Source organism: Rhopalosiphum maidis, chromosome 2, assembly GCF_003676215.2.
Source record: "Rhopalosiphum maidis isolate BTI-1 chromosome 2, ASM367621v3, whole genome shotgun sequence".
Classification (NCBI taxonomy): Eukaryota; Metazoa; Arthropoda; class Insecta; order Hemiptera; family Aphididae; genus Rhopalosiphum; species Rhopalosiphum maidis.
This window is the reverse complement of record NC_040878.1, coordinates 10,297,575-10,321,074: the sequence shown is the minus strand read 5'-3', so window position 1 is coordinate 10,321,074 and position 23,500 is coordinate 10,297,575. Positions and strand designations below refer to the sequence as shown.

The following is a 23,500-nucleotide window of genomic DNA, read 5'->3' as shown; positions in this document are numbered from 1 at the left end:
ATCTTGAAACTGGAAGTAAATAAGTAGATATAGGAAAATATGTATTAAAACGATGAAATTCATAGCAGATAAAAATATTTAACATCGTTAATCGGATACCTTTGACACACGTTTAGTGTATTATACAGATGTGTACCGTACATAATATAAGATGAATAAATAATAGCGTACTTAATTCGGTTTATAATTAAAAATTTAAAACACTTATTTTAATTAAATTACAGTGAATTTCCATGTCATTTCTAATCAGGACTACTGATGTTAATAACAACTCTTATACAACATAATTGGATATCCGTTTTTATTACCAGGTATGATTGATGGAAATTCAACTTACCACTTTTCAAAGAAATGTTGGTATGTTAGATGGATGCTAGCAAATGTATTTATACTAATCGTACAGTTGTTATCATGGGTGGATAGGCCATTTTCAGCCTATCAGGAAATTTTAAAAAGGGGCTCTCACATGAAAAAAAAAGTCTAAAAAGAGCCCCATTATCGGAATACGAAGGGGGGACCCACCATAGTTGTTATATATACTCTCTGAGAATTTTACGCACAAGCAAGTGTGTTTATTTGAATATTGTACTAATAAATAAAATTGATTAATAATAAATATAAAAAACGTGATTTTTAGTTTTGAATTTTTTTTTTTTTTTTATATTGTTTTTTCCCATTTAATTATAACTATTATAATTATAGGTGTTTTCATTAATTTCAAGTTCGTATTACATTATTATACAATTACGCGATATGCTTCAATTGGTCTTTTATGCGTTAACCTAATTTTTATAGCTTTAAGTTTTATTTTTTTTCTCACTGTACTTTTAATTAGAAATATCGATCAATATTTTTTTTCTGTAAAATAATTCCTTGTTTATTTGTACATGTGTGTTTTGTTTATAGAATTTCTCTCGGGTAAAAATATCCTAGTAGCTCCAAAATTTGTTGAAAGTCATAATGCCCGTAATATTTTTTTAAATGGGTATGTGGACGAACGAGAAGTCCCGGAAGTTCAGTCTTGTTTTTGAAGAACATGGTTGAAACATTGCCCGGCTAGCCTTGAAGTCCTTCCGTAGTTTACTAGAGTTAGTTCTGAAAGTCCGCCAGAACCATCCAATTCGGTTTGCCAAATGTCACCTATACTAATTATATTTTCGTTTTAGATTAAATCGCGTATTTATTTCGATGAAATTCATAATGTAGGTAACATTGAATTTATAGTTATCTACCTAACAGTGTAATATTGTGATAAAATATATATTATATTGTATAGACAACAGTAGAATAATGTAACTGGAAATTAATTTATTCAACTGGTGCTTAATATTATAATTATTATAACATTGACGTTTCACGAAACGTTTTATATTTTATTATTTGAATAAAATGTACTAAGTTGTGTGTTAGAAAAGAGTATAGTGGACATATAGGTATGTGTAGACGGTAAGATGTGGTACTTAAGAATCTTATAATAGAAGAACCATAAACTTAAAGTTCAAATCGTTTAATTGATTATATTTTAGACCTTTGTGACCTGTTGTAACTATATTTTTTTTTTGTATCAAAAATTATCTAATTACTAATAATGCATAGCATGTACAGAAACTTACGCTCTCATAATGTTTCACATTTTACGAAGTAAATAGAAATGTATTAATACTATGTTAAAGTCAAATAATTTTTTTTTTTTTTTTTTGTAAACACTACAGTGGATCATTGAATCTAAAATTTCGTTGAAATTCAACAATATAATTAGTTGTTATTTAAAACTTTTAATGTATATTATTTTATTTTACACACACAATGATTTTATTGTATGCTACTGCCTTCTTATTCCTCGAAACTTATCACACCGTTGTATGTGAAGCCGTTATTGACTTTTAAGTTAATAATAATAATATATGATATAAAAATATAGGTAGTATTATACGAGTAGTAATTATTAATTAGATATTAATAATATAGGATGACAGATAATCTACGAGTATTCTTAGAATAATTTTTTGTATACAATAAACATTGATGATTTATTGTTAAATTCTAATTGAACACATCCATTCACTACAATACGATTGAGACTATTTTATCTTTTTAAATGAAAAAAAAAAAACAATTGCATTCTATAACATATAGGTATTGGTCGCTTATGACAATATTCCTCCCCAATTTTACATGCTTAAGACTTACAACAAAAGTAAATTGTTTGATTTTTTGAAAATTGTTTTATATTATAACATTAATACACGCGATACACTATTTAAATGTATCAATATATTTTATAAAACTACATCCAGCTATATACTTAAGTACTTTATTTTCAATACCATGTTATTACATTATAGCTTATAGGATATCGGTTTTGATAGTATATGGTTTTTTTTTATACATATTGGAAAAACACAAGTATTTATTTTTTTATGTATTAATATTTTAAAATAGTGAGTTAGAAAATTGTAAAAAGGACAATCTAATAATCAATGGAGCACAATATTGTTAGCGGTTTTTGAATGTAAAAAGGTAAAAGGTAATCTTGTTATATCCTATCCATTATAGAACTTCATTGACGAGGTAATCTCAACACCAATTAATTGTACAACAGAACGGTTATCTACTTCCCCTCGTTTAAAAAATAAAAAATAATTATTTCGTTTAAAGAGTAGTCTTATGACTTTATTTCTAATTGAAAGTAAATATAAATCAATATTTTCATAAAACACAAATATACTTTTAAACTTAAGTATTGTAAATGATCAAAGCAGAAAGATATATTAACTATGTTGAAATGCATTGTTGATTTAAAGATGTTTAACCCAAACCTCAATTTGTATTGGGAAATAACCGTATTTACCTATTGCTATGGATATTTATTTGTTAATATGTACTTTAAGATAATAAAGGTCAGTATATTATATTATTTTTTTTAAACAAAATATTACGTTTTTATTTTTATTTTAATTGAGTAACTCAGCCTATGATAGTAATGATGCCTTTAGTATTTTGTAACCGTTTCAATATACCTAAATGGATTTTTAAGACATATTTGTAATTTTTTTTTTTATAAAACAAATATTAATTAGCTAATGGAATAGAAATAACCAATATTAATAAGTAGGGGAAATTGGTACTGGTTATATATATGTGTGTTGAAGATACGAGTATACGTATTGGCTTGTAGCATCCGAGTTAAAGCTTCTTAAATATTCTGTACATACAAAATTGAATTATAAAATTAAAATTAAAATTATATATTATATATATAATAAATATTGTTTTACGGTGCGTTATATTCTTTATTATTACAAAATCCGACTTATTCAAATACAAACCGAAATATTTACTACCCTCAAGCACAGGGTTAATATAAGGTGACTGCATTATAAAATTATAATATATATATATTAAGTTAGATATACTATTACAATTTAATATAAAATATTCATTTGCGATTTGCCATATAGAAAACATTTATTAATATTCATATATTTTATTGATCATGTAGTAATTCCGGGTAAACGTTATTGGGTTACATTCGACCAATTATAATATAAGTTTGAACGATTTTTGATCATGCAATTGACTTTAATTTATGTCAAGCGAATACGATTTTTAAATTGATAACTATTTTTGCTGAATCTCTATATCTTAACTAACAAAACTAGATTAAAATATTTATACGACTTTCCCGAGTCTGAAAATTGTTACATTACAATTAATTGATATTATTTATGCAGTGGTAGTTTCTTGGTTGGATAATAATTATTGCAAATAAAAATATCTAAAGTATTTCCTGAACCTATAAGCAATATAGGTGCCCCTCAGTTGGTATTTGTTTATAATTGTCTAGAGCAGTGGTTCCGAAATTGTGGTACATAAAAGTCCACACGGTAATTTGGAAAATTAATATTTTTTTAATTTTATATTGGTTGGATTTAGTATTATTTTATATCTCGTGTACATATAATTATTTATTATTACTGTAGATTAGTATAAATTATTATGCTAAACTTCAGAAAACACGCGTATACGTTTTAATCGTCACATATCTCATACAGAAATAGATAATTGAAAAAAAAGTACAATGTGCCTATGCAATTTTTTTTCATTTTGACAGAAATGTATTGACATTTTAATCAGCTTTGTTTTTAATCAATAATAGTCAAAAGTCCACGATGATAATAGATGTGAATGATCAGTAATAAACAGTAGTGGTGCGCGAAGAACAAAGTTTAGGAACCTCCGTAAGTCTATACTCCACTAGCAATGTCGATGTGGTTGAACTGAAATGTTTGTTTAGAAAAAATAATCTGAAAAATAAAAACCATTGTGAGCGGACAATTTTTGTATTTATTTAATAGAATACAATTATAGAGAATACATAAACACTTTATATTCATATTTGTTTTTTATCATATTATGCACTTTATTCGCACAGTTGAAGAATCGCATATGAAGAACTCGTTTGTGTATTATTTTACCGTCCGGCGTATTCAAGGAAAACGAGTAGAATTTAGTTTGTTGTGTTCCTGGGTATCTGTTTCATATTTACGTTAGATCTATAAACATTTACGGCAGTCAACTCGTATGTAGTACCGGGAGACAATTTTTATTTTGTCTGAAAAATCACCGTGCTTCAAAATTATTTAGCTTATTTATTGAAAAAGGTTAGTATTTACAATTTTATTGTATTGTATTTACAAATTTCGCTTAAAATCTGAACATAATATCATTTTTAAAGAAAAAAATAACAAATAACCATTTAAAAAATCATTTTGTTAACAAATTATTAATGTTTTGATTAATAAATTTAACAACACTATTATGCATAATAAAAATAATGTCTTTTGTTATATGAATAAATATATATATTATGTTTATTTTCTATAATAATATCGTGATTTTAAATGTATTCATAATACTAAATACATAAATAATATATTTATTTATATGTTTTCATTTATTTACATTGAATCATTATAATATGAAACTAATTTCAATCGTTATTTCCCATAATTACACATTTGGAGAACATAATATGAATGACACCATAGATAATTAAATATGATTGTCATAATACATAATATTTAAATAGACACATTCTGCATACATCTGGCAAAAACAAATTATATTTTAATATATTTTCAATTAAATAAGTTAATAAATGTATTTCGTACCTATCAACTATTCTAATTCTTAATACTTATAATATCTTCGTTTAAATGATACATATTTTTAATTTGGTATAATAATTTTAACGATTCTGAAATTTTAAATTAGTTCTTTATATTATAGCAATTTGGATAATTTATACGATGGAAATATACGCATTTATTTTATTTATCTACCTATCTTAACATTCTACAAATATAGGTAATACAAAATTAATATTAATAATATATAAATTTATTTCGCTGATATTAAAACTACGTAGTTTAAGTCGATATTAAGATTATTTTGTTACAACTTACGATTATGGACAAATGATACCTATATAAACGTATTTTAAACGTGGTTTTTTTGATATTTAAATTGTTATGCAAAGTTATATCTAATAAACTTAAAACAAATAATGCTCTAAAATATTAATATATGTTATTTAGAATATTTAGACATTGAGAGGTTAAAAGCGATCAGGCAGAATAGGTTTGCACCGTAAATTTGTAACAGGTAATATAATTTAAAAAATGATATTAGAAATAGATTGAAGTAGATTCTACTAACTACTACTCAGTAGACGAACAATAACTTTTTGAAGACAAATTTTCGGAAGCCAATAATTTGACGCGCAAGTATGTAGAAGATTGACAAAAAAAAAAAAAATCAAATCGAAACATTCAAGTTAGATAGGCATACAGAACTATCGATTTTTAACTACTTACACAAATAAATTATTTCAACGTGTACAAAATTTAATTTAATGTGTTTTCTCTCTAATTATTAATTTAATATACAAGTTATGAATTCGATTGTATAAATTGTATAATGCAAGAATTATTAATGGATAATTTCGAAATATTGCTCCTATATACGTCATATTATTATCATCATCCATGAACCACGATACGTCAGATTTCAGCAAGACATGTTCTTATGTTAACGTAATTAAATAACGTAAGAAATTACATTTAAAAAATAAGCCGAGTGAATAAAGTGTACTCATATATACTGGTTATTTTATATTTTTTTTTTTTTTTTGAAGGGAGGTTTTATTATTTAAATTTTGTTATTTTCTGAGGTAGTAAGAAGTCCCGTGGCACTACTTCTATGTTATATTATAATGATAAATTGCATTTTTTTTTAAATTGTTCTTAAAGAGTATTTTTTTTTTTAATATTTCTTAGTGGATTTTGAAACTGAAATTTCCTATTTCTCACTTTTTAATTAAAAGTTACGAAAGTCACGATTAAATTGTTTGTTAAAAATAATTTAGATTTTAATTTTTTATGACTTAAAATTTAGAAGCATTTTATTAGTTTTTAAACAGGAATTTTTTTTTTTTTTTAGATACAAATAAGTTGCTATTTTAACAGGTATTTATTTAATAGTATTTGATATTTACAATTTATCTCAAAATTCTAAGTAACTAATAAATACAACATAATATCATTTGATAATGATATATAACATAATATATAAGTTATGTATTATTATGTTACATATTTTAAAGCATATATTAAATTTAACATCTAGATTGATAAATTTTTCTTTTACGATAAAGTAAAGTTGTACTGTGCTACAGTTCTTAAGCTATATAGCGGAAGTCTGGTTTTAGTAGTAAATATAAAACGAAATATTGTTTTTTTTTAAACCCGTTTTTCTGCATCCATGAAACGCACATGCTAAAGTATGTATGTGATAATGTTCGATGTATATATTCATGTGCGAAGAAACAAAAAGAACTATCCAGCTATGTTACCCAACCGGTTATTAAACTGTAGTTTTGTTAATATAACCTTGGATTAAAATTCACGGGTGACTTTTAAAAGGAAGTTAATTCAATGTCATAAAATTGCACAAATCAATAATATTTAGTTATTATTATGTATCGTAATGAAGTGATATAAATTATTTGGGCTTTAGAAATGAATGTTTTGATTTTAAAGTTTTGTTATTGTACCGCGTCTATTTTTCCTAACGTAAATAGTGGATTTACAATCACAGTTTATTTTTAGAATTTCGAGAAACAAATATTATATTGTCAAGTTTTTAGGATTCTTCACCGATGTTATTACTACATTTTGACATTTTGTATTTCATAAGATGTTTACATTTTTATGTTATTTTGAAAAATATGTTTATTCTGTCTATCGTTGAGGGTATTTCAACCAAAGGAAATAATTGTATAAATGATGGATCAATAATCAGATTTCTATTTTTTGATAAGTATTATTTAAGTAATAATACTTATTAATTCTATTGTTTGACATTTTACAGTAAATTTCTTACTAAAACATAAGTATACAATATTATTATATATTTGACGCTCCGAACTCGCTGATTGAAAATGCTTTGATATCTGATGACGACATTATTATATTTATATAATATAGTACAATATAATTGAACTGGTTCTTTGTATATTGCATTTTGTCTGTAGTTATTTTAATCTCACGCGTATGATATGTAAATTTAATATTTACGAGTTCAAATAATTTTAAGTTATGTAGGACGGTCTTATATAATATTTATATTTATTTATATCTTCATATTATTTTATAACTGTTTATAGAGTATTGGAATTACTTAATCGAATGTTTAAGCAGTACCGTCGTCATTATTTTCGACTCCGTAGCTAAATTACGTCAATGTACGATTTACCAAATATACGAGACAATTTATATAACAAACACGAATATTTACATATCTCACAATTATTGTGGTTATTGATTGTTATTGATATTAATTCATCACACATAAACCTCGCATAATTTATTTTTACTTTAAATATGAACATACGATGTCATTCAAGTCTGTTGTGCCTATTATATTAATTTAGGAAAAAATATTATACAAATTAATGACTTTAAATATTTGTATTTCAATAAATGCACTATAAACATGTTTAATACTGTTCTATTAATAGTATATTTAACCTGGTGTTTATTTTAATGTTTAGTTTGTATACTTATCAATATATGGTTTTAAGCTTGTGGTTGTGGATATTGTCAGCAAACGGTACGTCGGTTGTCAGTTGTTTCATCGTTTTATGTAGTTGAAAATCCTATGTGAATCTCGATCTTATATAATTATTATATATTTGTTTACATAATATAATAATATATGTAATTAAAAAAAAAATAATTTTCTCATTCATACTTGTGGTGTACACGTGTTTATACACACAATAGTTTTCAATAGTAAAACCATGTTCTATAATCGATATTGTTGCGTTGAATAAATTTGCAACATTTGTGAAAAAGTAATTTTACTGCTTTGACGTCTTTAGTTACGACATCATCATTTGTTGTAGAAATAATTATTATGCGTATAATATCATTGTATAGGTACACACACGTTACACGCGATTGTAGACACACGAACCGTTGATTACAAGAAGTGAAGGATGCGAAAACATTTTGACATTTTCTACTGACAAAAGAGCATAATATTTTTAGCGATTCAGTCTATTGTCGCGCGGTCTCATCGATATTCCTACGAAATATTATGAGAGACAACAGTTCAGTATAGCTTGTGTTACTCAACTTATAGTATTAAAATACTCGCATATGGCAGGTATTCGACATAAGAAAACATTAACAGACACTTTTCACTATAGTTGGTAATGGTTTTTTTTTAATTGGAAGGGCAATGCCATTTAAATATATAAACTTAAAGAACATTTTTTTGTGTAATTATTCGTCAAAATAAACAATTCTATTTAATAGCGATTTGTAGTAATTTATTCAAATGTATTCACTGTAGTTGTATCTACTATGATACACTGTAGTGTTATAACCTATAACTATAATATGTTTGAATAGAAACAAACTTAATTAATAACAACTATGAGATTCATATAATATTATGAATTATTGATTTTCCTCGTGAACAAGACAGTGATTGCAAATCGCAGTGTTTATTCGTTATCAATCAATATAATTCAATCATATTATGATACAGTGTATACGATATTATTTATAATATAAAACCTAACCTGTTCAGTAACGATTAATGACTAACTTTATTTGATGTCACAACATTCAAACACTATTATATACATGCTTATTAAATTCAATTTTCATTCTTCAGTGGTAAATACGTTGAATAAAAATGCCGGAATACTATGTAATACCTAATGAAGATGGAGTGAAGAAAATAATGAAAGAATATGGTTTGTCAAAAGATCAAATTGATAAGGATGTAGCCACTATCAGGGATTGGATGCTAACACAACCACATTTACCCAAATTTCCAGAATCTAAAAATGGTAATTATTTGTATGGCAATTAGACGCTTAATACATTAAAAAAATATATATAATCTCAACAATTTTTATTTGATATTCAGATGAATTGAGTTTTTGGATTGAAGGGTTTCTACGACTGACCAAAAACAATTTGGAAAAAACAAAACTAGGGGTTGAAAGTCATTTTCGCTTAAAAACATTGTTTCCACAGGTCTATGATGTGAATGATTTACCAAATTACGTGGAAAGTGAATTGTATGAATACTTGTAAGTATATATTCTGCACAAAAATATAAGATTTTATAGCAGACCACAATATTAGTTTTTAGAATTGAGTAAAATGAGTTTGAATTCATTTTAATTTGAAAATAAATTTGAGTTTTGAAAGGGTCTTAAGTTAGTTATTATTTTATTTACGTGTTTCGTTATGTATCACACGTTTCAAAAAAAAGTTATATGTACCACGTATGACACGTTTAATATCCTTAAAGGAAATATAAAATGTATACAGTCTTACATAAATTAGATGTATTGTTGTCGACATTTTACCAAGCATATATTAATGTACCTACATATCTAAATTCGGGTGAAAAAAATAATAATGTAGAACTTTAGTTAATAATGGTTATTATTAGGAACTTTATTTTTTTTTTTAAAGTAGGACATAAGGTTCATTATCAAAATCATTACTTAGAAACTCACCGTTATGTATACTAATATTTTTTATTCAATGGGACCTATATAGTTAGGACCTATAGTTATAATTAACTAATATTCAAATTTAATTTTCACAGAACCATGGTTATGTTACCCAAACACACGCCTGATGGTCTCAAAATAATGTATTATAACTTCAAAGATAGCAGTTCACATTTGTTTCGGCCAATCGAAATATACAAGAGAATGCGTTTGATGTTGGATATTTATCAGAGAAAAGGCATCGATTTTACCGGTATTCACGTTGTGATTGACACAAGGAATATTACGTTGTCGCACATAAGTCAATTCGACTTGTTTCAACTCAAGAACCTCATTAAACTCGCACAGGTCAGTAAACTCTGCCGATATACCTATGCCGTTCGTTATGTTTCCAATACAGCTTAAAACGAATGGTTAAGAATTTTCGTTTTTTTTAAGCGAAAAAATAAGTAAATTAATCACAGCAATTTTTTTAATAATAAAAATATTTTCTTTTTAATCGAATGCAGTAAATCAGTTAAACACGGTGTCTTAAATATATTATTATATTGTGATTGAGTATATTAGTGGATCAGTTCTTGTATAATATTATATATTTATTGTTTCGTAAGTGAAAATCATTTTAATTTATACAACACCATAATGCCATTATACCGGCATAACACAGTGTGAGGGTTTATTATTATTGGTATTATACAACAATGACTATAATATAATTGATAAAAATATATCTTAGACAAGTTGATGGTATAGTTATGGAGGCACGTTAATACATAATATCATAATATTACAGGCTATATTAAATTAGTTATACATTATAATGGAAATATATTATATTAATAATTATTAAATCAATAAAATGAAACTGTTACTTTTGGGTTGGTATGACGTTTGATGACCTGAAACTATTTTTGATTGTCAATTATTATTGTATATTTTCAGAAAGCATATCCATTACGTTTGAAACACACTCATATTTTGTTCCCACCAAGTTTTATTGACGTGGCTAAAAATATCTTGAAACCATTTGTGTCGAAAAAAATGTTTGCCAGAGTGAGTGTTATGCTAATTTTGCACTTAATGTGTGTAACTTGTATAAATATTACGTAATAATATTTTTATATTTTAGTTATCTTTCCATAAGAACCTTGAAACACTCTGGGAACACATACCAAGAGATATACTTCCAATCGAATATGGAGGATATAATGGCAATTTGGACGTAATAAGAGGTAAACAATAATTGACTATTAAACTCACTAATTATTTAATAACATTTACGTTCATGATTTCATTACATTCTAATGTATTGCCATTATTTTTAATAGTAGAATTTTTATTTTTATAATATTTAAAAAATTAGTGAAAATAAAATGACGAAAATAAGTAAATAATGTGTTATATTGGCTTCTAATATTATTTAAATCTTTGTCTATGTCTATCGTATTATATATATATATATATGGACTAGACTACATATTATAAAAATATATTAGTTACATACGTTGAAAAGATAAAAAAAATATCTTTTATAAATTGTAAAAGTTTATTGTTTAGAATTTCGGAAGGCTGATATTATTTAATTTTGCATACTAAGTGTTACCCATCTTACATCAAAGTTTAAAAATATGAATATAATAAATTATGTTACAGAGGAATGGAAAACATTGATATTGAAGAACAATGATTGGTTTTTGTCCAACGTAAATTATAAATCAGACGAGTCTAAAAGACCAAAAAAGAAAAAATCATTTTCCTGCGAAAAAATCTCGTTTAAGACTTTGATTTTGGACTAAAAATTTGTGTGGGTAAATTATATAAAATTATTATTAGACATTTTTTTTTAAAAAATTATATTAATTATATCTGAATTTTGTATGCATAATATATGTATTTATTTATAAGTTTATACTTAAATTATTCTTAGTATTAAGTATAGTAATAGTATTATTGTTAATATTATTAATTATTATGTATTTAAAAAAATAAAAACAAAAAAAAATAATGATTTATTACATCATTCGTATATTTTTAATAAACCAAATGACATGATTTGCAATGACAAAGCATTTATCTGAATAATTTAGTAAAATTCAACTGGGTCGTTGAATATTTAAACAAATGCGGGTCATATTCTTAGTCTCGGTATTAAACGAAATATAAAATAATAACATTAAGTTGTACAATATTATTATAATAACTGATGGCACCATGGTCAATGGCGATAATGAATAATATATCTAATGATAATAAATAATTTATAACAAATAAAATATGAACTGTAAAACGATAAGTGATAATATTTTATTTTATCGGCAACAACGTTTCACGCCATACATGAAAAATCAATTGTAAAAAAACCAAAAACGACAACGTATAATAAAAACTTGATGATTAGGAAAACGAAGTATACTTTATACATAATTATAGGATTGTTATCGATTAACTGTTTGTATTCACTAAGTTGTTTACTAAAAAACGTCATTGAGCTTTGTATTGTTGTGGTGTCTCATAAAATGGCTTGCAATTTTTTTTTCGCGATTTTTGAGTAAACAACGTCGATGGGCTTTGTCTTGTCGTACAGGGCCGGTGCTTGGAAAATGATCAGGGCTGTGCCGATGAGACAGGCACATGTGAATATCCACAGGAACAACCTGTCCAATACCATAGCTACGTATTGCCAGTCTTCAATGATCTGCAAAAAAAGAGAACGTAAACAATTGGCATTACAGCATTGCAGGACGAGTAATCGAACGCAAAAATAATTATTTCCCTCAAGAAACGTATTAAAATATAATATTATAAAATGGACGATTTTATAAGCTTCGAATACCCGAAGCAATAATTTTCCTAACCACACGTGTTTTAACGAAGAGTTAAAGAATTAATAATTTTATAGATAACTGAAATGATGAGGACGAGGATTAAAATCAAGAAAACCCTTCGAACAAAAAAACCATCCGTTAGGCGTCAGTGACGAAGATTTGGCGTATCAATAACAATATATTATAATCATGTAATTAATCGTACAAAATTCAAAAGCCACCCCTCTGGATAACCAAGTGACTCTCACTGATTCTCCCCCGTCACCCAGCCTTCCTTGGAGTTTGAAGTCACGTGGTTTCCTATTATTCAGTGTCATGGATATTTCTAATATTTTTAAGTTGCAGGTTTCCCGAGTCACTCACCTCGTCGAACTTATCTTGGTTCTTGACGTGTTGAGCAATGAACTTTGCGTCCTGGATGGTCTGCATGGCCGGGTCGTGCCTGGGCTGCTGGTCCACCGGACATCCGTGTTGGTGCTGGTGATGGTGGTGATGACTCTCGAACGTCGGGCTGGCCAGACCGTCGTCCGTCGTAGTCGTCGGGCTGAACATGTCGTCGTACTCGTCTTCAGCGTCGAGCTCGATCGCGTCCTCGTCCTCGTCCGACGCCATGTTCACCACCGTGTCGTTAGACCCGGTCACGGCGCCCGCGCCGGCGCTTACGCCCGCGCCTCCGTTCACGCCACCGGCTCTGGGGCCGGTGTACCTGGACGATGGTAGCGGTGGCGGTACATCGTAATCGAAACTATAACCACGGTTGTAGTCCAAGTACTTGTCGATCTCGGACGGCACGTCGAACACGCCCGACAGGATTTCACCGTGCTTTTCGTCATCGTCGTCGTCATCGTCGTCGATCGAATCTCCCTTCTTTGGCCGCTCAATGAACAGCACCTTGGGCAAGATCTGGATGAATAGTTTTACCACCCACGGTCTCATCTTGTGCGTTACCGGTGATCTGTGAAAACCGAAATAGCCTTCAATTGTATTATGATACATATTATAACGTCACCACACTCGTCCTATTGAATTGATTACATTATGTATAGATAGAGTAAATTATTTATGTGAAATAACTCACCGTCGAAATAACATTTCTATTGTGAGGGATTCGAATACTTTTAAGGATTTTTCAAGATCATAAAAACCGTTCTAACCGTTTACCGAACACTAAAAAAAAAGTTCTGTCTCTAATGTTTAAATTAGTTAAAATACTTCCTAAATGTTATAAATAATTAAAAATAGAATATTTTTATAACATTGTATTTTGTAATGCAAATTTATTACGCAACGCGTCTACTATGTGTTAGAAGTAGGAATCGGACAGTTTTTACTACCAGTACTCTTAAGATTTAAACAAATATACTATTGTTTTTTATTTGTATTATCATTATAACTATGATTTCGTACGCAGTAGGTGAATATAATAACAGTTCTTATTTATTATTGAGTTTAAAATATAATTTTGTGTTAATATTATACAATTTAATTATAAAAATGCTCCTATTTTCATTTAATGTTTTTAAAATATTCATAATTAATTTATATTTATTTCGTACTGTTGGTTAATAATATTGCTATTTTAGATTTTAGTCTTCTAAATTACTTTAAGTTTTTTTTATTAACTATTTATTATCTTACATTACTGATAAAAAAAAAATTACTATCTTACAACAAGACGACTTATATCGTTGCGTTTTTTTATATAATATTATCAGAAATTATAATATAGTCACTAGTCAGCGTACTGATTTTCTGCATCTAGGGTAACAAATTTGAATTACTTCCCCTCACCCCCCCCCCTCACCGTGGCTGAATATTTGATGTCATAGTGTGAATTGCGTAACGTATACAGTTGCATTAGTCACACAGCCACACGAAAACGACGTGCGTATGAAACGTCTACAATTTTACTATTTGCCGCGATCGTCGGACTATAGATGAACACCTTAAAAGATAAACAATAATTACATGCGCGTTTACCTGAAGTTAACGTTCAGAACGGCAACGGTGACAAACACGGACAGCGTGACCAGGACCATGGTGAAGAGTAGGTATTTGCCCAGCAATGGCACGGTGAGCGACGTGGGCGGTATAATCTCGACCAGCAACAGGAAGAACACGGTGAGCGAAAGCAATATCGATATGCAGAGCGATACCTTTTCGCCGGACTCTGACGGCAGGTAAAACACCAACACGGACAAGAACGATATGCCCACACACGGTATGATCAAGTTGACCGTGTAGAACAGCGTTTTCCTCCGAAGCGTGATGTTGAAGAATATGTCCAGGTACGGTTCCTCACAACAGACGTAAAACTTTTCATGTCTCACGGCCGGCACGCCCATGATGTCCCACTCGACCGACAGGTAGTAGTCCTGCAGGTCAATGCCCACTTCGATCACGTCCGAGTCGGGCGCCTGTGAAATGTGCCGCAAATCCATCTGTGTCGACGTGGAAAACACGGGAAAGCGAGAGAAAATGCAAAAAAAAAAAAAAAAATGACAAATATTAAACTGCGTAAGTACATATCATTGTGCTATGATACGAGCTCTACCGAAATGTGACTGCACGTTTGTGGTGAATAAAAAAAAATGTATATATAATATAATACACATATATATGTATCAACTATAATATTATATTTATGTAATAATAATAATAATATCATTAACTGCGGTGCCGACGACGATTCACGTCCAATATCAACAATACAAAATGTGGTTCAATCAATCAACTCGTACTTTAGTGTGAGACTACTTTTCCCGTGACCGTCTCTCCCCGGAAAATTACCTTTTCACCGACCGACAAAGAAAACATTTCGGACGTACGTCACGTCGAGAGCACCACCCGGCCGCTATCGCTAGCGCGGTTTCTCACCATGTATCCGTCGTACGTCCACGATCCAAACTTCATTGAACACGTCTGCTCGTCAAACGGGAAATACTCGACGTTTATTTCGCAGAACGATTTGTAAATGGCCGGCGGCTTCCACACGACTTTTCCCGTATAGTGCAGTATTGCTTTCGTCATGATCGTCACTTCGTAATTGCCGTCAGCGCTGTAAATCGCATTAATAAAACACATTTTTCGTTAGTGTTGTGCAAAATTATTAGCGTTTCTGACAGTGAAATAATCGACCAAAAATTTTCGTTTCAAACCAAATAATATTGGTTATCAAACTAAAGTAATTATAGGGGGTTAAATATCCCTATATCACGATAATATTATAATCAAACAAATTCCAGAAGTATATAATACAACATGTTCTGAAAACTATAAGCCTACGTTCGTTTATATACTCAAAATAGTAATATTAATATTTCATAGTTTTAACAGATATTTTTAAATGTAATAGAACTATTTAACTACGTATTTCAATAATAGTGTGACGAGACGAATGGTATTGTGACGACGATATTATAATACTATGATACACATAATACCTAATATGCTTGCGCTATACTCTGATTTAGAAAGTGCTTTATAATACTCCAAATATTATAATAATAATAGTGATTAAAATATTATGTAAATACATTTTATACACTTATAATATGTATAGCGAATTACGAATAATATATCATTGATGTCAAGATACTTCGTCCCACGCGTATAGTGATAAATAGATACGGGCGATACGGTAACGGGTTGAGGATAAAGAGATTTTAGAAAAATTAAAAATCATTAAAATACGAGCCACGTGAATTAATCACTTACCAAAAACCTCACCCTGTTCAACTAACAATAATATATAAGGTCGATGTTTCAACGTGTACCGCATAACCCACGCTGCCCGTGTTTGTTCTGTCGTTCTGACTTTACTGATAACTAGATTGGATACGATACAAAAACGTAATTAATGTACAGCGTTTGATTTCATACTTTAATTTGTATATGTTTAATTTTGCAAACTCCGATGATTAACGAGAATAAAATCAAGAACGCGGGAAACACGGTACACGATATAGTAGAGAAATACCGAGTGTATTATGAGTATCAGAATATCGGTGACCTATAATAATAGGTATATAGTATACTATATAATATTTGAATATTTAGTTATAGTTCCATTAATGTAGTCTTTACCCACACCATTTACAAGAAATGAGGCTGTTGTAGCAAATACAATGCGTATCCAAAGATACATGCTTAAGAATCGTTTTTATACAAACAGTCCAATTATAATTTGTGCGCTTTACTGTAGCTGTGTGTGTATAAATTTCTTTATTAATTGGTGTCAAAATTATGGCGACGGAACTCGGTGGTTTACATAGTAAATCATACAATTTACTTCCATGCGTTTTGATACATTTAAATATAATATTAAAATATCCATTGAATTACTTAAAAATAAACTATTATTACTGTTGCTTAAATTTGTATGTTACAGTTGATTTGTAGTTCGTACGCTACCCTTAGACTATGGTATAAAAACGTTATTTTTTACTTTATACGAAACAGTGAATAACGCTACTTACAAATTTAGTATTGTACACTGTTTATAATTTATAGGTATAATCAGAATTATTGATTGAAATGTGTGATATTAACTGAATTTACAAGGCTATACATGCAAATTATCAAATAGTTTGACAAATACCACTTTATTCCGTGGTTATCACCTCTTGAATTCAGTTGGATCAGCCATGGTCCTTGCAGTATCTTGGTAATCAATAGTATGACATAACATTAGTCGTATAGTGCATTTATTATGTTTTAATTAGTTATTATACATTTCTTGGTTTTTTTTAGAATGTTATTAAATTATTAAAATATAACTACAATGTCCATTTTTAACTTTTAAAAATTGTCTTAAAGTATAAACTATATATTATTATACAGAAATCATAACTTATTTTATAAACTCTTTAGTCTTATTCGTTTTATTCTTATTAAAAATTACACATAATTCATCAAATAGATAATAAATTCGTTTTAGAGATTTAAATGAGCTTAAATAATAATTCAAATGTTTGCTGTTACATTGTAATGTACCTAGCCTAATCTAACTATTTATATATTATATAACAGTCACATCATTATTCATAAAATATAGGAAAACAATAAATTATCATTCATTTTTTTTTTTCATAAAAGTCTATCACATATTATTAAGTATGTCACGTTCTACTGTTAAGAATAATTAAGTCAAAATCAAATTAGTGTAAATAATATTTAAATTTCACATCAAACCTACTTGTTGTACAATACTATGTCTGGCAACCAAATATGCTCGGATGGTACGTGTAAAGTATCTACTCCTCCGTAATCTTCGGGATTCCATTTAAGTTTATAGTCATTCCATTCCTAAAAAATATAAAATACAATTTTAACATAAAATATACTATACATTTCTCGTAAATATTTCTTATTTCTTACTTGTTCGACCCAGACGTTTGTCGTCATAATTTGATTTCTTAAATTCTAGAAAAAAATATAACTTATATTAGTATAGTTCACAATCAATAATTGTTAATGATTACACATAGTTTAAATCTAAATAAAAATACCTATAGTATTTTTTTTTTTTTTTTAGATTGTCATTTACATCGAAATATATAATATTTGTCATACGTTATATTATTTTGTGGGATAGAGTAATTGAAAGTGTGCAGTGATTAATTATTAATTCTTTGAAAACAGAACGTTATTAATCCTAACTGTCCACTGAAATTCACATCAGTATAAGTCACAAACGTCAAGCAACTTTCCGAAATGATTAAGTGCTGTCAATAGGAAATATTGACAAGAAGATTTAAACTTTGGATTCGTTTTAAACGAAACGTTAGTAAAACCGGTCAAATTTTAATGAAAAACGCCCAAATGGCAACGTAATAATAACATTTATTTTAAATGATAATAATGAGTTTACGCGGTCATAAAATAAAATAATATATTAAAACAATAATTATAATAAATCATAATGATACTTTTGTATATTAAGTAAAATTACTTATACACATTTTTTTACGCATATATTATAATAATTACCACAACAATTATTAAATAACATAATACCTACTATAAAATGTGTATATTTAGAAACATTATTGCAACAATATACAATAATATTTTATAAATTAATGTTATTGTATTGTTTGTGCAGTATACAGGTTCAGTCCACATATAGTTGCAAACGGATTAACCTGTGCCAATGTTATTATTTTAATAATCTCTCTTTCCTCTTTTCTTACCACCACTCTTCTGTAATTCTCCACCATCAACGAACGTTAATGGAACCATGCTGTGATCGTGATGATTTACCAAAACATATCACTTTATACAGTAAGTACAAGCTGAATTGAATTATTTAAAAATGTAATATTATGTATGTATAATATATTTATATACATTTTTCACATTTTTGTATCAAATTTGTCAACAACTGTAATAAACAATAAACTAATCAAAACAGCTTTAAATTAAACTGTGGCGTATTCTTTTATCAAATCAATGTAAACGATATAATAGACTGCAGTGCAACGAAACGTATAATATTGATTTCTACAGATCAGTGGATTATTCGAAAAAAATGCCAAATCATCTTTTTTGTATTGATCGTAAAACTTTTTATTACAGTTGTCAAAGCGTGCACGTACATGTACATTAAATAGTATATATTTTATTATACGTATCCAAAAAAAAAAATGTTCGAAATGTATGAATCTTAAATCAATATGTTTTCATTCGGTTTTTCGGGAATAGAAAAATTGGAAATCACGAAGTAATAGAAATAAAGTAGTTACCCATATTAAAAATGTAGTAAATAACAATTGCAGTACGGAACTTCTACTTTATTGAGACAATAGTAGATAATAATATTATACTTTATACAATACAATATTATTCAGGACTCGCCGTTATGATAATTCATCGTTAGACTAAAACTTACTACTTCGATGATTTGCGACAGTTTTAGACCCATTTTAACCGTCAACCGGTCAGAGTTGTTGCCGACGGGTCTGATGAGTCTGTTGTAGTTACTGAGCAGATCGTCATACAGTCGTTTAGCGTCGGCACTCCCGTACACAGACGCGTACGGCATAGCCAACTGCCCAACAATGACCGCGGCGAATACCGCACAAATGATTTTCATTGCTAAAATACAAAAATTACATTAAGATAATTGTACGATTATACGATTATGACAATTATTTGGAGATACCTATTACCGATATAGGTTTGGTTTCAAAACATGAATTTGAATGTTCCCATTGAAACGGTAAAATAGCTTTTAACACAATACCTGTTTCAAACGCAATAATGTACCTAAATGAGCGATATATAATAATATATTGTATAATATAATAATAATAGCACTGTATTAATTTACATTTTAAGCGATGGAAAATATGTTCTTATGAAATAATATTGATTTATTTGATTGTAGAATAATAATATGCAAGGGTCATTCTTTCGGTTGCCAAATTACACAATTTGTACAATATTTAATTTGGTAATAATTGTACAAAGAATTTTCGAAAATACTAGGTACCTAGCGTAAAAATCTTAAATTTATAATACCTAATAAATATGTATAAGTAAAAAAAACATACGCAATAACATCTTCGAGGCTCGTAGCAAGCAGGTGTATCAATCAAAATATGATAAATGGTCGAAACACGCATTTAAATGTATTTTATGTGATCATATTTTATTTTCAGCGGTAAACGTGGGTGTACCGTGTGTTGAAAAACACCAATGTATACATGACGAAATGTATAAAGTGTAGTGTTATTGTGTGTTAGTATATTTAGGAAATTACTGGTATAATATTATTATGTTTAACGACATTAAAAAAATATAATATTATTAATATTGTGATCATGAATATCCTATCAAAGGATTTACATAGGCAACCGTATAACCGACAACCGTGGTGGATGATATACCGTATACATGTTACCTATATAATGCATGTATTTTAATGTTCATCGTAATATGTATAAATAATAATAGATAAATATTGTTTATTGTAATTATTTTTATTCGTGTGTCATATATATATATATATATATATATATAATAGTATGTTCATTATGGCTGCACATATATATATATTATTTTTTTTTTGATAATCATACTCTAAAATGTAAAATACAATATTTTGTTTATGCGAAGCCAGTTACAGGACTGACTTAACCTCGACCTGTCTGGAAACCTTGATTCTTCACTCGGACCATATCCCCCCGAAAAAAAAAACATATTATTTATTTATTTTAAAAGTTAATTAATTAATTTATCAAAATTATTTAAAAATGTAATATTTAAACTAAATATTAGTTTTATATTGTATGTTTAAGTATATACATATGTTAATGGTATAGTGCATGTACAAGTAAAGAACGTTTTATTTATTTTATTTTACAAATATCCAAGGCTAGGCGCGTATAATTAATGAATAGTTATAAATTTGTTAAATTTAGTGAGAATAAAAATAAATTACTCATTAACTACAGTTAATAATAACTAAATTTAACTTAATTAAAATCGAAATATAATATTTAGTGTTTTGATAAGAAATACACCTATTGTTCAATAGATTATTATCGGTGAGAAATTTATTAGTAGAGACCATACATTTTTTTAATATTTTCATATTATAATGATACCTATATTATTATATTTCATCATAATGTGATATATTTATAATCAAACTATTTGTGATAAATCATTCTTTGAAGAAATAAAAATATGTTCAAAACAATTAATGTATAATGAATTTGTTCACTTAAAATATAATATCTTGTTGTTTTTTATATATTTATTCTGTTGTTTTGTTAGGTATTTAAAGAATTTTTTTCTTTTTAATTTGTGTTATTGTTTACTATTTCAACATATCAATTTAACACTATAAAAATTACTCTAATGTAAATTGAAACACTAAATAGTATTAGGTAGGAATTTTTGTACATACGAATTAATAAACTTATTTACAAGTACTCAATAAATAATAATACATTTAGTGAAATAACAACCAAATAATTGACCGAATAACTTATTAATTATAGAGAAAAATTAAATTAAATGTGTTTATTTGTTCATATAATCAATATGGTGATTAAAAATCAAAAATAATCGACTACTTTAATACACTATAATAGTCTATAATAGTGTAAACGTGTATAATAAACTGTTTAAATAGCGTTAAAAATAGGTGTTTTATCGATGATAATACTAAGTAATAACGTAAGTACCGCGAGAAATTGAACGTTAATGAGTTGATTGGTCTTGATCACGGACGAAAACGACGATAAGTGATTGTACACATTGTGCACAGAGTTCAATGGCATTATTACCGCCGTCGACATGATCGCAGGTATACTTATCCCATAATGAGTACGTATAGCACACGACGCGAGCGTTCGTCAAAACGTGTTCGCGCGCCATTACAAAAATGTTCAGATGAATGAACGGATTCATTAAAATAATATACGATACGACTGGATCATCGCGGTTTTAATACTAATTTTTAATACCTACTCGAAAACACCGCCGTCGCGGTGGCGTGCAAAGAGAAGCCCCGTTTCAAAGGACCGTGCGCGTATACGTGTTATACACTACCTATAAATTATTATCGCGATGGTAACAACGCTCGAATGGAAACCTCGCGAGTGCTGAGTGCGATGATTGTGTACATAACATTTTATAATGTATATAAGCGAGAGAGAGATAGAGAGAGATAGAGAGAGAAAATAAAACAACCCCATATCATAATCGACGCACACACGTTCTCCCTTTTGCGCAAAGAAGTCTCCGTGACAAGAGTATTGCGGAAACGCGGGTGTGGCGGTCGGGGTAGTCGGTACAGGGGTTGTGGGGATGGTGTTAGTGGTGGTGGTGGTGGTGCGTCAAGAGGCAAATGGTCCATTGCAGGGAGGAGAGAGACGGAGACGTGGAACGTGTATTATATCGATCGACCTTGTTTTCAACGGCTTAAGCGTTCGCGCTGCACGCGCGGCGCTCGGTTTTGGTTTCGCACGAACGGCTTACGCGAGAGAAAAACCGGGGGCCACGCCGAATCTCCGCCGATTTTCGAACACCGATGTCCGACGCTAAACGTAGAATTTTAGAATTTTTAATTTTTTTTTTTTTTTTTGTTTATGCTCTTACTTTTTTCGAGACGATAATTGTACCGGAAACCGCGATGTCGTCTTTGTTGTCCTCGTCCCGGACGCGGTCTCGCAGCGCCTACGACAACGATGACCGCACGTCAATCGTGCACATTGGCGCGTGAATCATGTTATATAATTGTTCACGTTCGTCTCGTACCCAGGGCGTCTGGGCACGAGTTGGCTGTTGTCGCGTGTGTGTTCGGGGCGTGAGTGTTGCACTGATCTCGGCTGGAGTCCGTACGCGATTCATCTGGTGCCGGCGGCGGTGGCGCTACGGGGGTGCGGGTCGGGTCGAACGTCCACGAACGGGACCGACGCGCGGCGGCGGCGGGCGGACCCGCGTAAGTCGATAAAAACGGTGTACGCGAACGCCTTTGGCGCCGGGATTTCGCCCGTTAATGACCGCCGATCGTATTATACAGTTGATAACGAAGATGGCGCGAAACGCACAAATC

At 29.1% G+C, this 23,500-nt stretch overlaps 2 protein-coding genes across 4 annotated transcripts; one reads left to right on the top strand and one right to left on the bottom strand.

The window, feature by feature from the left end:
- Window positions 1-3,229: 3,229 nt before the first annotated feature.
- On the top strand, window positions 3,230-11,982 carry LOC113553678 (alpha-tocopherol transfer protein-like). Of its 2 annotated transcripts, none has more exons than XM_026957143.1 (7): window positions 3,230-3,368; window positions 9,250-9,427; window positions 9,508-9,673; window positions 10,201-10,453; window positions 11,048-11,158; window positions 11,235-11,337; window positions 11,759-11,982. In XM_026957143.1, the coding sequence occupies exons 2-7, from the start codon at window positions 9,271-9,273 to the stop codon at window positions 11,899-11,901; spliced, it is 933 nt and encodes a 310-aa protein (XP_026812944.1). In that variant the 5' UTR covers window positions 3,230-3,368; window positions 9,250-9,270; the 3' UTR covers window positions 11,902-11,982. The 2 variants fall into 2 exon arrangements, with proteins under 2 accessions (XP_026812944.1, XP_026812943.1); XM_026957142.1 differs by lacking the exon at window positions 3,230-3,368 and adding an exon at window positions 4,486-4,664.
- Window positions 11,983-12,394: 412 nt separating this feature from the next.
- LOC113553677 (acetylcholine receptor subunit alpha-like 1) lies at window positions 12,395-23,273 on the bottom strand. 2 transcript variants are annotated; one of them, XM_026957140.1, is made up of 8 exons: window positions 23,044-23,273; window positions 19,823-20,028; window positions 18,310-18,354; window positions 18,128-18,237; window positions 15,808-15,988; window positions 14,911-15,371; window positions 13,294-13,885; window positions 12,395-12,800 (listed from the first exon to the last, which is right to left on the bottom strand). In XM_026957140.1, the coding sequence occupies exons 2-8, from the start codon at window positions 20,024-20,026 to the stop codon at window positions 12,615-12,617; spliced, it is 1,779 nt and encodes a 592-aa protein (XP_026812941.1). In that variant the 5' UTR covers window positions 20,027-20,028; window positions 23,044-23,273; the 3' UTR covers window positions 12,395-12,614. The 2 variants fall into 2 exon arrangements, with proteins under 2 accessions (XP_026812941.1, XP_026812942.1); XM_026957141.1 differs by lacking the exon at window positions 23,044-23,273 and adding an exon at window positions 22,128-22,527.
- Between the last annotated feature and the right edge of the window lie 227 nt (window positions 23,274-23,500).

Coding starts and splice junctions, on each gene's coding strand:
- LOC113553678 (XM_026957143.1), top strand. CDS start 9,271: ATGCCGGAATACTATGTAATACCTAATGAAGATGGAGTGAAGAAAATA. Junction 11,159..11,234: donor CGAAAAAAATGTTTGCCAGA/GTGAGTGTTATG, acceptor TTTATATTTTAG/TTATCTTTCCATAAGAACCT. Junction 11,338..11,758: donor CAATTTGGACGTAATAAGAG/GTAAACAATAAT, acceptor ATTATGTTACAG/AGGAATGGAAAACATTGATA.
- LOC113553677 (XM_026957140.1), bottom strand. CDS start 20,026: ATGAAAATCATTTGTGCGGTATTCGCCGCGGTCATTGTTGGGCAGTTG. Junction 18,355..19,822: donor TGTCGCAAATCATCGAAGTA/GTAAGTTTTAGT, acceptor ATTTTTTTCTAG/AATTTAAGAAATCAAATTAT. Junction 18,238..18,309: donor CAAACGTCTGGGTCGAACAA/GTAAGAAATAAG, acceptor TATATTTTTTAG/GAATGGAATGACTATAAACT.